Raw genomic sequence first — 13,039 nt, 5'->3', positions numbered from 1 at the left:
CCTGCCCAGAGTTCAGTTCCTGCTCTCCTCTCCACTCAGAGGTTACCCAGAGAAGTCTGAAGATGAGAAGCAGATGCTGGCAAAGAAGCTTGAGCAGAAGGCAAAGGGAGAAGGGATTCCTACAACAGCCAAGGTCAGTGCTGGTGGGGCTGGGCCTTGGGGAGCTCCTGGTGATGGACCACGTTCCTCCTCCCACCAGCCAGGACTGACAAAGGCTTGGAGCCAGCCTGGGTCTGGACTCTTCTGGGCCAGAATCGCTCCTTGCCTTAGTACCCTCTGGTGATGGGGGCTCTCTGGGCGCAGGCAGGACATGTTGCCTGGTGAAACAGGTCCATTCCTGGGGATACTTTTCCTCTGATTCATTTCCTTGGCCACAGCCAGTTGTCAGTGGTTGAAATGGGCTGGTGCACACCAGTGTGGAGGGAAGCAGAGCAGGTCAGCAGCATCCCAGACCTCCTTTATGTCTGCACCAGCACCCCCTGTATGCAAAACGCTCTCTTCAGGTGTGCTGACTGTGTGCTGAGCTGCCTCTTACAAGCATCTGGCCAGCAGCTACTTCCCTATCCACTTTCCAGAGATGCCCCATGGGAACTCAACCAGGAGTCACCCCATGTCTTATTCCACCCATGGTATAGGTGCATGGCCCCAGGCTCTTGCCCAGCACACATTCCCCTGTCCCATCCTGTTGGTATTGCTCTTTGCTCAGATTGCAGCATCCCTGAGGTGTTTCTCCTCACCCTGCTCCATCCTGGGCCAGGACTCCATGTGCTTGGTGCTGTACGGGCCAAATGCCCCACATGGCTTCCAAGATGATAGGGTCTGGCCAACATGCAACATTTGGCAGCAATACTGGCACACGCAGCTGCATGTCCTCCTCTCTGTCTCTCCCTTGTTTCAGTTAAAAGTGGACGAATTTGAATCCAATGTCAATGAGATCAAAGACCCTTACCCTTCTGCAGATTTTCCAGGTAAGACTTGTCCCTGGCAGGGCAGCAGGAAGGCTGGGGAGGCACTGCAGAGGGATGATGCCAGAACCCTGGCTGTGTGAGGAGCGAAGGATGTGGTGACCCTCCACCAGCCTCGGGGTACTGAGGTCCTTCTGGCACAGATGCCAAATCAGGATCACAGGATCAGAGGATTGTCCATAAGGTCACATTCCCTCTCCCTCTCTGGGTGATTCTTTCCTTTTCCCTGCTTGTGGCCACCATGCAGGTGACGATGAGGAAGATGAGCCTGAAATCCCCCTGAGTCCTCGGCCACGTCCCCTTGCAGAGCTACAGCTGAAAGAGAAGGCCGTGCCCATGCCTGAAGCCAGCTCCTTCTTCATCTTCAGCCCAACCAACAAGTAGGCACTGACCCTTCTCCCTGCCTTGTGGAGCCAGGGCTGGCTCGGGTACCTCTGGCACCGACCCTTCCCAGTGGGGTCCTACTTGTGCGTAACAGCCAGCTCTGAAGGGAGCCAGCTCACTGGGAAAAGTCTTCTCTGTGGAAGGGCTGGTATAGACATCCCTTCATGCCTAGGGCCTTCATGTCCTCAAGGTTTAGCCATAACCCTCTTCCAGGCTACCATGGCCCTATCTGATGTCCCTCTGGCCCCTCAGAGCATCTCATGCTGTGTCTGTCCCTGACAGGTTTCGGATGCTGTGCCACAGAATTGTCAACGCCACCTGGTTCACCAACTTCATCCTGCTCTTCATTCTGCTCAGCAGCATCTCGCTGGCAGCCGAGGATCCCATCCGGGCTGAGTCCTTCCGCAACCAGGTGCCTGTGTAGCTGTGGAGGGTTGGGATGGGTGGAGACCCCCAGCTCCCCAGTCAGCAGAGACTTGCTTGCCAGATGTTGTGCCTAGGCAGATAGCTGTGATTTCATCCCTGCCTCTGGGAGGGCAGTACACTCTGGGAGGAGAGGCTGGTTGTGTTTTCCATTCAGGGCACAGGTGGGACAAGTTTTTACTGCTCTATGTCTCAGTTTACTTCTGGGTGAAGAGATCCACCTGACAGGGTGTGCAAGATTACCTTGGTTCAAGGCTGTGGTGGCTTATTGGGGATAGGGACATCCTGTGAGGTGGTGTCGTGGATGGAGTGACGCACTTCACTCATAAGAGAGAAGTAGCAATATGTTTATTGATATAAAACAGCAATTTAACAAAGTTTGATAGTAAATGTGACAGTGGTTTAACAAGATTCGATGGCAAGGTACACTTGATTATTTGCTGCATAGAGGGCAGGGTCAGACAAAACTGTCAGGGAGACCTCCCGTTGAGTCATGAGGTTCAGAAAGGACCCCTTTGCATTCTAAACTCCTTCTCAGAGAGGAGTTTAGGTGCGGCTGGATCCAGACTTAGTCCCAGACTTGGCCACTGGTTTATGTCTACAGGATTATGTGTGCACGCTCAATCCTTTGTATCACTTAGCTAAAATTTCAAAGTTTCAGCATGCTTATTCCCAATTCACTTACCGAGTATCTGACACCATAAGGATTCTCTCAGCCTCGAGGAGTAACCTTGAGAGGCGTCGCTACTGAAGAGAAGATCCTGGCATGCAGCCCGCTGCCATGCAGGAGAGCTCAATGGGCCCTGGGCTGTCCACTATTTATGGAGTAAGATAGTTGACTTATAGTCATATTTACATACCTACTACAGATGTTAGTTTCTTCCAAATTTGGCTTGAGTCGGACATTGACTGGCACTATGGTTAGGTGGGTGCATTGCTCAAATTAGCCCTTGGCTATTGTGTTATCTGTCTCCCCCAAATCCACACAACCAAACGCATCCATTACGACTGCCACTGGTGGTTATCATTTGAGCAGGGTTATGGGAAATACAGGTCAGGCTGCGGGGCGAGCACACCGTCACAGGTGGCAAACTGAACCACTGGTGCGTGCAGGACCCTGAAATGCTGGTGGCATGGAGCAGTGGTAGCCACAGGTCTAGGCACACAAGGCACAAATGGGTCTGCACCGGTGCAGCGTCTGGCACGGACTGGAGGGTCTCACATGAGACCAGCTTCCCAGGGCACTCAGTGCTTTTGGGGATCAGATGCTTTCAGGTGAATCAGGTCACTGGAAAATGAGAGCTCCTCACTCACTTGGAAAATGAGAGCTTGGTCCCAGGCTGCAGGTTGGATCATGCACTGGGGAAAATCAGCAAAGCTGAGGGAAGTTCAGGAGTCCTCTTGGCACTGGGTTTGCAGGCTCTGTTGAGCTAGAGGGACTCCCCAGTCCACAGAGTGGAGGGCAAAACCACAATGCCAGGATATTTGAACACACTGGAGCATTTCCCATATTACCCAAATCTCATCCAGTTCTGGTGCTTCTGTCCCCAGATTCTCGGATACTTTGACATTGGTTTCACATCTGTCTTCACAGTCGAAATCGTCTTGAAGGTGAGTCCCTCTGCCCCGTGGTCCTGGCCATGCACATGACCCAGCACTGGGGTCTAGACTCTTCTGGCCATGGGCACTCATGCTCTTTGGGCGCAAGCTCGAGGTCCCAGCGAGGAGAAGCTGCCAGCTGATCCTCACGTCCCCAGAGTTCAGGCAGTCTAGGTGGTGTGTGACCTGCCCCAGAGGCCCCGTGTCCCCTCAAGTGAGGTCAAGCAGCCAAGTCAGCTGTGCTGTGACACAGGGACAGATGGGCCATGGCACCAGCATTTTCGTTCTGACATGCCCTTAAGAAAAACATTGAGAAAGAGAATGCAATGGATATCTGTGGAGTAAAACAATAATTCAAGCAGCTGCTGCATGTTGCTCCCACTCCAAGTCTCTTTACTCTTCTCCTCTTTAATTTGCTGAATGACTGGGAAGTGTTTTGTCTCCAGCCAGTACAGTACAGAGGATTTCCAGCTGAAGTCAGCTTCCTCCCTGGCTGCAGAGGTAGAGGTCTGAACAGGATAGGGTCCCCAGGCCATGGAGCTGTGAGAAGCCCCTCGTGCTTTGTCTGCCCCAGGGCTGTGGAGGGACCATGCCCCTGAGCCCTGCCTGGCCTCTCTCCTAACTCCTTCTGCTCCCCAGATGACAGCCTATGGTGCTTTCCTGCACAAAGGCTCCTTCTGCAGGAACTCTTTCAATATCCTCGACTTGCTGGTGGTCGCTGTCTCCCTCATCTCCATGGGAATCGAGTAAGCACCTCCATGCTTCACGGGGTGGGCACCGGTCTGTTTAGCCTGGCAGGGCAGCTGGGGTGCTGCAGCTCTCTGTGCTGGATGCAGAAAGAGCAGCCAGCCCAAGGGCTGGGCATTAGCCCATGTGTTAGTGTCCATAAAGTCATGCTTAGGGGGACAGGGCATGGACAACTGGGGGGCAGGGAGGCGAACTCCTTGAGTGTCAAAGGTGAAGATCTGGGTAGGAATTCAATTTGAAGATGCTTTCTCCAGCTGCCAGTGTCCCTTGGCCTTATGTGGGGTGATGGCTTAGTGACATCCACGTGTCTCTGCCATCCCTTGCCCCTCACCCCTGGTCCCAGCCTGGCCTCCATGGCTGCTTGGTGGGGCTGTGCCAGGCTGGCCTGGGCAGGAGAATCGCCCCATCTCAGCTCTGCCTTCCTTCTCAGGTCCAGTGCCATCTCAGTGGTGAAGATCCTCCGGGTGCTGAGGGTGCTGAGGCCTCTGCGAGCCATTAACAGGGCAAAGGGGCTGAAGGTAAGAGGGAGGCTGGGGCTGGGGGTCCTCGGCCCATGCAAGTCCTCACAGGAGGTTATGTGGCAGGCATCGTGCCCTGTGGGGTTTGCGGGGCCAGGAACCCAATTCCCACTCCCTGCCTGTGGAAGGGGTCTGCCCCATCCCACTGCTCTCGGCAGGCTCCTGCTCTTCCTGGGGCCCATCCCTGCAGTGAAAGGGTGTGGGACACGCAGCAGGGGCTTGCCCCAGGCATGCTCACATGTGCGCTGTCCTCGACCTCCGCAGCATGTGGTCCAGTGTGTGTTCGTGGCCATCAAGACTATCGGTAACATTGTGGTCGTCACGACATTGCTGCAGTTCATGTTTGCCTGCATCGGCGTCCAGCTCTTCAAGGTGAGAGGTGTCTCAGATTGGCAGGAGAGACGTTCTTCTCAGGCATATCCTGGGCAGGCTCTTCTAGTCATAGCCCTTGGGGATGGTGTCTCCCAGTGTTGAGGTCAGCACAGGCCGTACTCTCTGTGCTCTGCAAGAAGACCTGCCTGCACCAGACCTCCCGGCAGAAGAGCCTGCAGTGGGAGGAGGGCAGGAAACACCCAGGACTCTGTCAGGTCCAAACAGCAGAGGTAAAGGGACCAGCTGCCTTGCCCCACTTAGTGCCTCAGTTTCCCCTTTCTAAGGCAGCAAGTGCTTCTGACTTCCTCTGCACTTTAGATGCAAAGTGTTGCCTTTTTCACAGCACCACTCTTGCTCTCTGGACCTTGGCTGCTCCAAGGCAGAGCTGGCCCTGGCTGAGCTCAGCTTTGTTGAGCTTAAATTCCCAGCCGATGTGGGGAGAGCTTTCAGGACACCCTGCAGACTGAGCAAACCTGTCAGCATACCTTAATTTTAGTTAATTCTATGGTTACTGCTTTCTTCCCTATTTTCCAAATAGTTGGCTCCCAGATAGGATGAGCTAGATTGGTCTCAGCTCAGGGCCCTGGGAGATATGTTCCCATCACTGGGCAACTTTTACTTGTCTCAGCCTGGGATTGACCCCAGGGTCTGCCATGGCTCCTGAAACACCCTGTGAACTGGGTTGCGTTGGCATGCAGAGTGGGCAAGGCAGCGGTGGTGTGAGGCAGGGGCCAGAGTCAGCACGGAGGCAGGGTGGGAACTGACTGTGGGCTGTGAAAAAGTCAAAACTCCCCAGGGCTTCTGAACTCACGGCGAAATCCTAGCCTCTTCTGATCTCTGTTAAATGCAGGGCAAGTTCTATAGATGCACAGATCCATCCAAGATGACAGAGAAGGAGTGCAGGTAAGAGGTCTCTGCAGCTCAGCCCCAGCAGGGCAGTGGCCAGGGATGGGAGGGGTGTGTGTGGCAGGGGCCACTTGAATTCCTGCATGGGGATGTTGCATCCAAAAAGCGGAGCTGAGGTCTCGTGCCGTTCTCCCTCACCCTGGGGTAAATCAGAAACAAGCACAGGGCTATCCTCCCCTCTCAGGGACCAAAGAGCCCTGGGCCAGCGCTGCAGCGGGTGGGCTGAAGGGGACCCTGCCCACTGAGCACCGCATCCCTTCTGCTGCAGGGGTTATTTCGTCAACTACGTGGATGGGGACCCCACACAGATTGAGCTACAGGAGCGTGTCTGGTTGCACAGCAACTTCCACTTCGACAACGTCTTCTCAGCCATGATGTCACTTTTCACTGTCTCCACCTTCGAGGGCTGGCCAGAGTGAGTCTGGCTGTGCGTGGGGCCTGCCGAGGGATGGGTCTGTGCTGGGAGCAGGTCACTGCCGCACGCCTTTACCATGGTAAAGAAAGAAGAGCTGCCCAGGCTGAGGAGCAAGGGCTAGCCATCCTGGCAGTGGCTGTGGAGCTGACAAGGTCACCCCAGCAGCCCTGTCCCACCGTTGTTGGATTTGGGATGTCCCCAGAGCTCTCCATAACCTTTGAGAGGAGAGAGATGGTCTTTCCCACCTAATTAGGATCTCTGTTGCCTCGCTTTCCCTCCTGTAGGCTGCTGTACATGGCCATTGACACTAATGCTGAGGATACAGGCCCTATCTACAACTACCGGGTGGAGATTGCAATGTTCTTCATCATCTACATCATCCTCATTGCCTTCTTCATGATGAATATCTTTGTGGGCTTTGTCATTGTCACCTTCCAGGAGCAGGGGGAGAGCGAGTACAAGAACTGTGAGCTGGACAAGAACCAGGTAATGAGACTGCTGGGACAGGGCAAGGTGGACCAGCCCTGGATCTGGCACTGCTGGGGCTGGCTGATTTGGATCAGCCCTTAGTGGTGGCACTGCTGGTGCAGATGAGTTGAACCTGCCCCAGGTCTGTTCGCTGCTGGGGCAGGGTCAGCTGGATCCATGCCTGGCACAACGCAAGCCTTCCAAGGGAAGGGCAGAGTGGACCAGAACCAGGGAGTGGGCCTTCTGGTGCAGGTAGGGTGCCCAGACTGAGCAGGAGCAGAGGGTTGTGCCCAGTTCTGGGCTCCCCAGTAGAAAAGTGACATGGACGTACTGGAGTGAGTCCAGCAAAACGCCACTGAGATGACTGAGGGTCTGGAGCATCTGTGATACAAGGAGAGGCTGAGAGCTGAGTCTGGTGTTGAGAAGAGAAGGCTCACAGGGATCTTACCTATGTGTATAAATACCTCATGGGAAGGTGTAAAGAAGGTGGAGCCAGGCTCTTTTCAGTTGTGCCCAGTGACAGGACAAAAGCCAACGGGCACAAACTGGAGAAAATAAGAAATGCCATTTAAAGATTAAAAACCCCCTTTTTTATGGTGAGGGTGGTCAAGCACTGGAACAGGTTGCCCAGAGAGGTTGTGAAGTCTCCATCTTTGGAGGTATTCAAAACCCAGCTGGACACAGTCCTGGGCAACATGCTCTAGCTGGCCCTGCTTTGGGCAGGGAACTTTGACTAGACCAGCTCCAGAGGCAGCTTCCACTGTCAGCCCTTCTGTGATGCTGTCATGCTGTGATTCTGGCTGGGGACATCAAGGTTGAAACCAGCAGAAGTGAGACTGGCATCAGCAGAGGACGTGGCATGTGCTGGGGAGGACAGCTAGACAGGGATGCCTGCTGGCCCAGAGGAGGTGCTGGCATGCTCATGTGCTGAGCAAACTGCAGAGGCAGCACGGGCACCTTGAGCTGAGGGTGCCGGGGGTGATGTGAGCTGCACATGAACCCAGCAGAGATGGCCCTGGCCTTCTGGGGAGGGAAGGGCCTGCTCAGCACCTCTCAGGTGCAGAGAGAAAACTCAGTGCCTCCTTCACCCCTGGTTCATGTGATGTCTTCAGGCTGCTATTGGCCCAGTCCTGAGAGACCCTGGGAAAGTACTGTGATAACGAGGCGGGCTCAGGACTGGAGGGGTCGGTACAAGGGCAGCGTGGCAATCTTTGGAGGCAAGCGGTGGCTTTGGAAGCTTGGTCCCATGTGGGTGCTCTGGGGGTGTATTTGCAGAAAGCACAGCAGATACTTGAACCATCGCTGTCCCCGGCCCATGCCGCTGGGCTGAGAGAGAAAGGGGGGATCCAGCTTGTGTCTGTGGGGACGTGCAGTGTTGCTGGTGGTGCTGACTCTGTGCCTGTGCCCCTGGCACTGCCCTGTGCCCCACTGTGGGATCACACCTGCCCTCCCCTCCCCAGCGCCAGTGTGTGCAGTATGCGCTGAAGGCTCGCCCGCTGCGGCGCTACATCCCCAAGAACCCCTACCAGTACCAGATCTGGTATGTGGTCACCTCCTCCTACTTTGAGTACCTCATGTTCTTCCTGATCCTGCTGAACACCATCTGCCTGGGCATGCAGGTAAGGGGCACAGTGCCCACCACGGGTGGCAGAGGGGTGTCCACAGCAGCGGACAGGCTAGCTCAGCCCTGCCACCTCCAAGAGAGTTTCTGGGGAGGAGGTCTTTCCTACACAGCAAAGCTCATGGTGTGTGCTCAGCACCCCTGGGGATAGGGGCAAAGTGGGGCTGGTTGGATGTGGGGACCCCAGAGAAGGGGCTGCAGGGAGGAAATTTCCTTTTTGCTGACCATTGCTGAGCCATAGGTCTGTGGGAGGGGGATCTGCATCCAGCACACACCTCTGAGCTCACAACGGAGGCTGGACCTGCTGTGGGCTAACGTGGCTCCTTCTGCCTTCTCCTCAGCATTACAACCAGTCTGCAGAAATGAACCACATCTCAGACATCCTCAACGTGGCCTTCACCATCCTTTTCACTCTGGAGATGATCCTCAAGCTCATGGCCTTTAAAGCCAAGGTGAGAGGAGGGCATGGTCTGGAGAGCAGGAGAGGGCCTCAGGCCAGGCCAGGGTGGTTCATTTACCCTGCATTTGGCATCTCTCAAGAACAAGCACGCCCAGGCCTGCAACTCCAGAGAACTTCTCCTTGTCAGACCCCTGGGGACTCCCATGCAGAGGACCTGTGAGTTTCTGGAAGGACTACTGTTTGTGAGGGCTACCCTTACTAGCCAAATCCAACCCAATCCGGCCGGCCATTGCTCCCATCTTCAGGGTCATCTGTCACTGGTGGGGTCATAGCTCTAGCCACCTCAATCCACCCTCCTCATTTCACACCATTGCAAGACAGGACCAAACAATTGACCAGAGACTACAAGGTCTGACCACCATCCCTTCTTCTGGCTCTCCCTGAGATGCCAGAGGTCACTGGTGATCTTTCTGGCACTCCTTCCTCTGGGCTCCAGCATCTGTGTCCTCCTTGACTTAACTCTTGGATGTTCACTCCTCTTCTCTGGCTCTTTCCTGGCAGGGCTACTTCGGAGACCCCTGGAATGTCTTCGACTTCCTCATAGTGATTGGCAGCATCATTGACGTCATCCTCAGTGAGATTGACGTAAGTGTCAGGCTGCTTGAGCACAAGGGTGTCCCCACAGAGCACCCCACATAGCACCGCTGCCAGCACCCACCTGAGGCTGTGCCGCAGTGCCTGCCCTGGGGCGAGACAGGGATGCCAATGTGGTGTCCAGCTCTGCAGAGTGTTGGTGTCGTCTCCTCTCTCCCTGCTCTGCTTGGTTCTGAGGGACAAGCTAGGATCAGCCTGTGGCATGAGTGTGTGGAGGTCACAGCCGTGGCCCTGTGGACCTTAAAGCACTGATTAAACATAGGGGACCATCCCCAGCCGGCAGACATGTCACACTGCCGCCTCCGCTCCCGTCCCCTGAATTTGTAGGCACTGTGATCCTATGGAAAATAGTCTACACACTCAGGACTGGACCATGAGCAGCAGGATGCGTGCCAGCCCCTGCCCCACTCACCCTGCCTGTCTTCCCTGTGCGTGCGCCTGGACAGGCAGTCACCCACGGGTCCAGCTTCAGATCAGTGCAGGTGGGAAGAAAAAGGGTTTCCACAGCTCCCTGTACCCACAGGACACTGCTGTCCCATGCCAGGGGAGGATCAGACACATCGAATTTCAAGGCGTTTGCTTTGTGTGTGTCCCTTTGTACAGTGATCCATACATATACACATACTGACTGTATATGTGTGCATGCGTATACTCTATACACTATTTCAGGAGCTCTACACCATATAAACTACATGGCTGGGTGGCTGCAGGCAGTGGCTATATGGTCAGTGCTCTGCTGGGAGCATTTTCAGAGCAATGCTAGGAAGCCAGCATGCCACTGCCTTTCATAGCACTGGGACATCCACACTGTGTCTGGCACTGAAAATGCCCCTCTGCACCGGGAGATCATATGCTGCATTTAGCAGATCTGATGGTAACTCTAGAAGCAGCTGTAGGATCGAGTAGTTTATAGATTAACCCTCTCTAGTGACCTCGCATGCCGTCTCCTCTCGGGAGCAGGGCTTGCCAGCTCTGGTGCACTGCAGGGCTGCATCTGGCAGAGCTGCTGCCACTGCCACCCCTGCGCAGGGTGACCTTCAGCCATTCTCTGTGCCAGGGAGGAGAGGGTGTTCAGGGGCCCTTGGTGGCAGTCACCACCTTCTCTGGAGGGTGGTCCAGGCCTCACAGAGCTGGGATGAGCAAAACCATGCACCTTCCTCCCCTGTGACAGCAACAGGCTCCTCCCTGCACAGCCCTGCATATCGATACTGCTGTCCTCTAGCCTCTGGGCTTCTCAGCCTTGACGGGCTCCCAGATTTCATGCCAGTGCCAGCAGCTTTCATCTGTCACCAGGTCCTCCAGGACCCCATCCTTGGCCCCCCGGCTCTCTGCACCTGTGACCTGGTTTCCCATTGCCTGTAGGGTATCATTTCCTAGTGTGCTACCTCCTTCCCCATCCTGTTGTCACTCAGAAATGAAGTGCAAAGGGTGCTCGAGGCCCTGCACTGGGTAGAAATTTTCAGTCCTTGTGGAGCGAGAGGCTGGGTCAGTTGGCACAGATGCCAGAGTACTGCTGTGCTCGGCCATGGGTCTGTGGGGATGCCCAGGGACACAGGTCACAAACGCCCAGCGGAGTCTGGTGCTGGGCTGGCAGGGACTGACCCAGGTGCTGTGCTCTGTGTGCCACAATGCCGTTGGCAGTGGCAGGGCTGTGCAGAAGGCCAGGCAGGATTTCAGGAATGGTCCTATACGAGCTTCCCTGGTCCTCTCCCCCAGGTCTGGGTGCTGGGTGACACCTCGCAGCAGCCGAGCCATTCCTGGTGGCACCCAGGCACGTGACTCTGGTTTGCAAAGTCTGTCTTCTCCTCCTCTCTCTTTCCATTCCGCCTGTTTTCTCCTCCCTTATGTCTCTGTGTGTGGCTGTCAGGGTGAGGCAGTGGGGAGAGTTGTGCTGTCAGGAGCCCTCTGCTAGCCACCACAGCCATATCCTCACGGCTGTTGAATCATTGAGTTCCCCCAGATCCCAGGGGGTATTGAGGGGTCTGGGGCAAGAGGGAAGTAGGGATGGGGGTCCCTCTGGCAGTGCTACCCCAAGCTCTGAAGTGTAGGGGGCTGGCAGTGTCCATGCTGCTGTGTCACTCCTGGCACTGCCTGCCCTGGAAGCTCAGCCCCTTCGCAAGGGCCGACCCTCCCAGCCTACCCAAAGCCTCCTGCAGTCAGTGGCTGGGCGCCCAGGAACAAGCCTGGTCTGTGCGGGGGGCGCTGGGGCTGGGGCACCCCACCGAGGGTCAGGTGTTGGTGTCTGCACTGGGAAGGAGTCCCCCTGCCCCAGTGTACCCTGAAGTGTGTCTCTGGCTAGCTTTGAGGAGCCTCAAGGGTTTGTGTGCGTGTGTGTATGTGTGAGTGAGCACTCCTCTGCGTGTGAATGCATGTGCCCTGCATATGCCGATGTGCATGCAGACCAGGAGTTCCTGCCTCTCGGTTAGTGGGTGAGCGGTGCTGGGCAGTGGTTTGCTTCCTACCGACACATGGGAGTACCAGTCTCGGTGCTCGCTCCCAGCAAACCTGCACCAGTTTCATCCTGGTGTCCAAGCAGCCGTGCTGAGAGCAGCCCAGCTTGCTGCGGAGGAGCTGTGGGTTGGCTTGAGCTGGTCAGCTTGCCTCCACATCCCACCTGCCACAGCCCCGGGCCAGACCTGGGGGTGTCCATGGAGGCAGCAAAATGACACAGTCCTGAGGTTTGGCCCAGATTTCCTGGCCCATACACCCCTGCCCGAGATGTATATGTCACAGCAGGTGAGATGCAGTGGGGCACAGAAGTGGGTAAGTCCCTCATCATCAGTGTGTTTCCCTGGCCATCCATCTGCTGCCTCTGCCCCTCAAAAGTCACTTCACCTTGTCCGTGAGCCCAAGTGATGGTGGGTCTCTGCCTGTCCTTCTCCTATGCTCCTCCTCTTGTTCTCCATTTCCATCTTACTCTTTCTTCTGTGTCCGTGTCGTCGTCTTCTGCAACCACCCATCCCTCCCTCCCTCTCAGTCCTGCCTCACTTCTCCTGCTGACTCTCTTGTTCTCTTGACAGACTGTTCTTGCATCCAGTGGCGGATTGTACTGCCTTGGTGGAGGCTGTGATAGCATTGTAAATATCAGCTGCATGTGCTTGCGGTGTGCCCCGTCCCCTTCGCTGCCCATGGCCATGCCAGCGTGCCTGTGGCCGGTGTTTGCATGTGTCCTGCATGTCATTAAGAGACACCAGACCCAGCTGCTCTCTCTGGGGTGTAGCTCTCCCTTTGCTGAGAGGGACTTGGGGCAAGACACCCCACACACAGACATTCCTTCCCACCCTGAGATGTGCCGGGCTGTTCCCCAGCCCTCCTGGGTCCATCTGCTGGCCCAGCCCAGCCCAGCCCTCCACCATCCCCCTCCCCGGCACTGCGATATCTGACCTGAATGGAGCATCTAACAAAGGTGTCCCTGGCTGTTGAGGTTCCTCTGACCATCACCCTGTCTGTGTAAGGCCTGAAGGGATTTGCCTGCATGAATGCAGCCTCTGACACTGTTAGCCAGAGGAATGGTTAGAGGGGCGACTCTTGCGCTGTGCCTTCCCCCAGGGAGCTGGCTCTGTCCCG

General features: G+C 55.8%; 1 protein-coding gene across 2 annotated transcripts in view; it reads left to right on the top strand.

Annotated features, from left to right (window-relative positions):
• Positions 1-13,039, top strand: part of CACNA1S (calcium voltage-gated channel subunit alpha1 S) — a 49,241-nt gene that overhangs the window by 23,358 nt on the left and 12,844 nt on the right. For both annotated transcript variants that reach the window (XM_050911592.1, XM_050911591.1), the window contains exons 15-29: positions 40-133; positions 899-968; positions 1,213-1,345; positions 1,632-1,761; positions 3,324-3,383; positions 4,011-4,117; positions 4,549-4,636; positions 4,901-5,008; positions 5,859-5,911; positions 6,183-6,329; positions 6,614-6,815; positions 8,258-8,416; positions 8,760-8,870; positions 9,380-9,463; positions 12,493-12,549. In XM_050911592.1, coding sequence (XP_050767549.1) covers positions 40-133; positions 899-968; positions 1,213-1,345; positions 1,632-1,761; positions 3,324-3,383; positions 4,011-4,117; positions 4,549-4,636; positions 4,901-5,008; positions 5,859-5,911; positions 6,183-6,329; positions 6,614-6,815; positions 8,258-8,416; positions 8,760-8,870; positions 9,380-9,463; positions 12,493-12,549 — 1,603 coding nt within the window. The remainder of the gene's footprint in view (positions 1-39; positions 134-898; positions 969-1,212; positions 1,346-1,631; positions 1,762-3,323; positions 3,384-4,010; positions 4,118-4,548; positions 4,637-4,900; positions 5,009-5,858; positions 5,912-6,182; positions 6,330-6,613; positions 6,816-8,257; positions 8,417-8,759; positions 8,871-9,379; positions 9,464-12,492; positions 12,550-13,039) is intronic.

Source organism: Gymnogyps californianus, chromosome 27, assembly GCF_018139145.2.
Source record: "Gymnogyps californianus isolate 813 chromosome 27, ASM1813914v2, whole genome shotgun sequence".
Lineage (NCBI taxonomy): Eukaryota > Metazoa > Chordata > Aves > Accipitriformes > Cathartidae > Gymnogyps > Gymnogyps californianus.
This window is presented reverse-complemented; position numbering and strand designations above follow the sequence as displayed.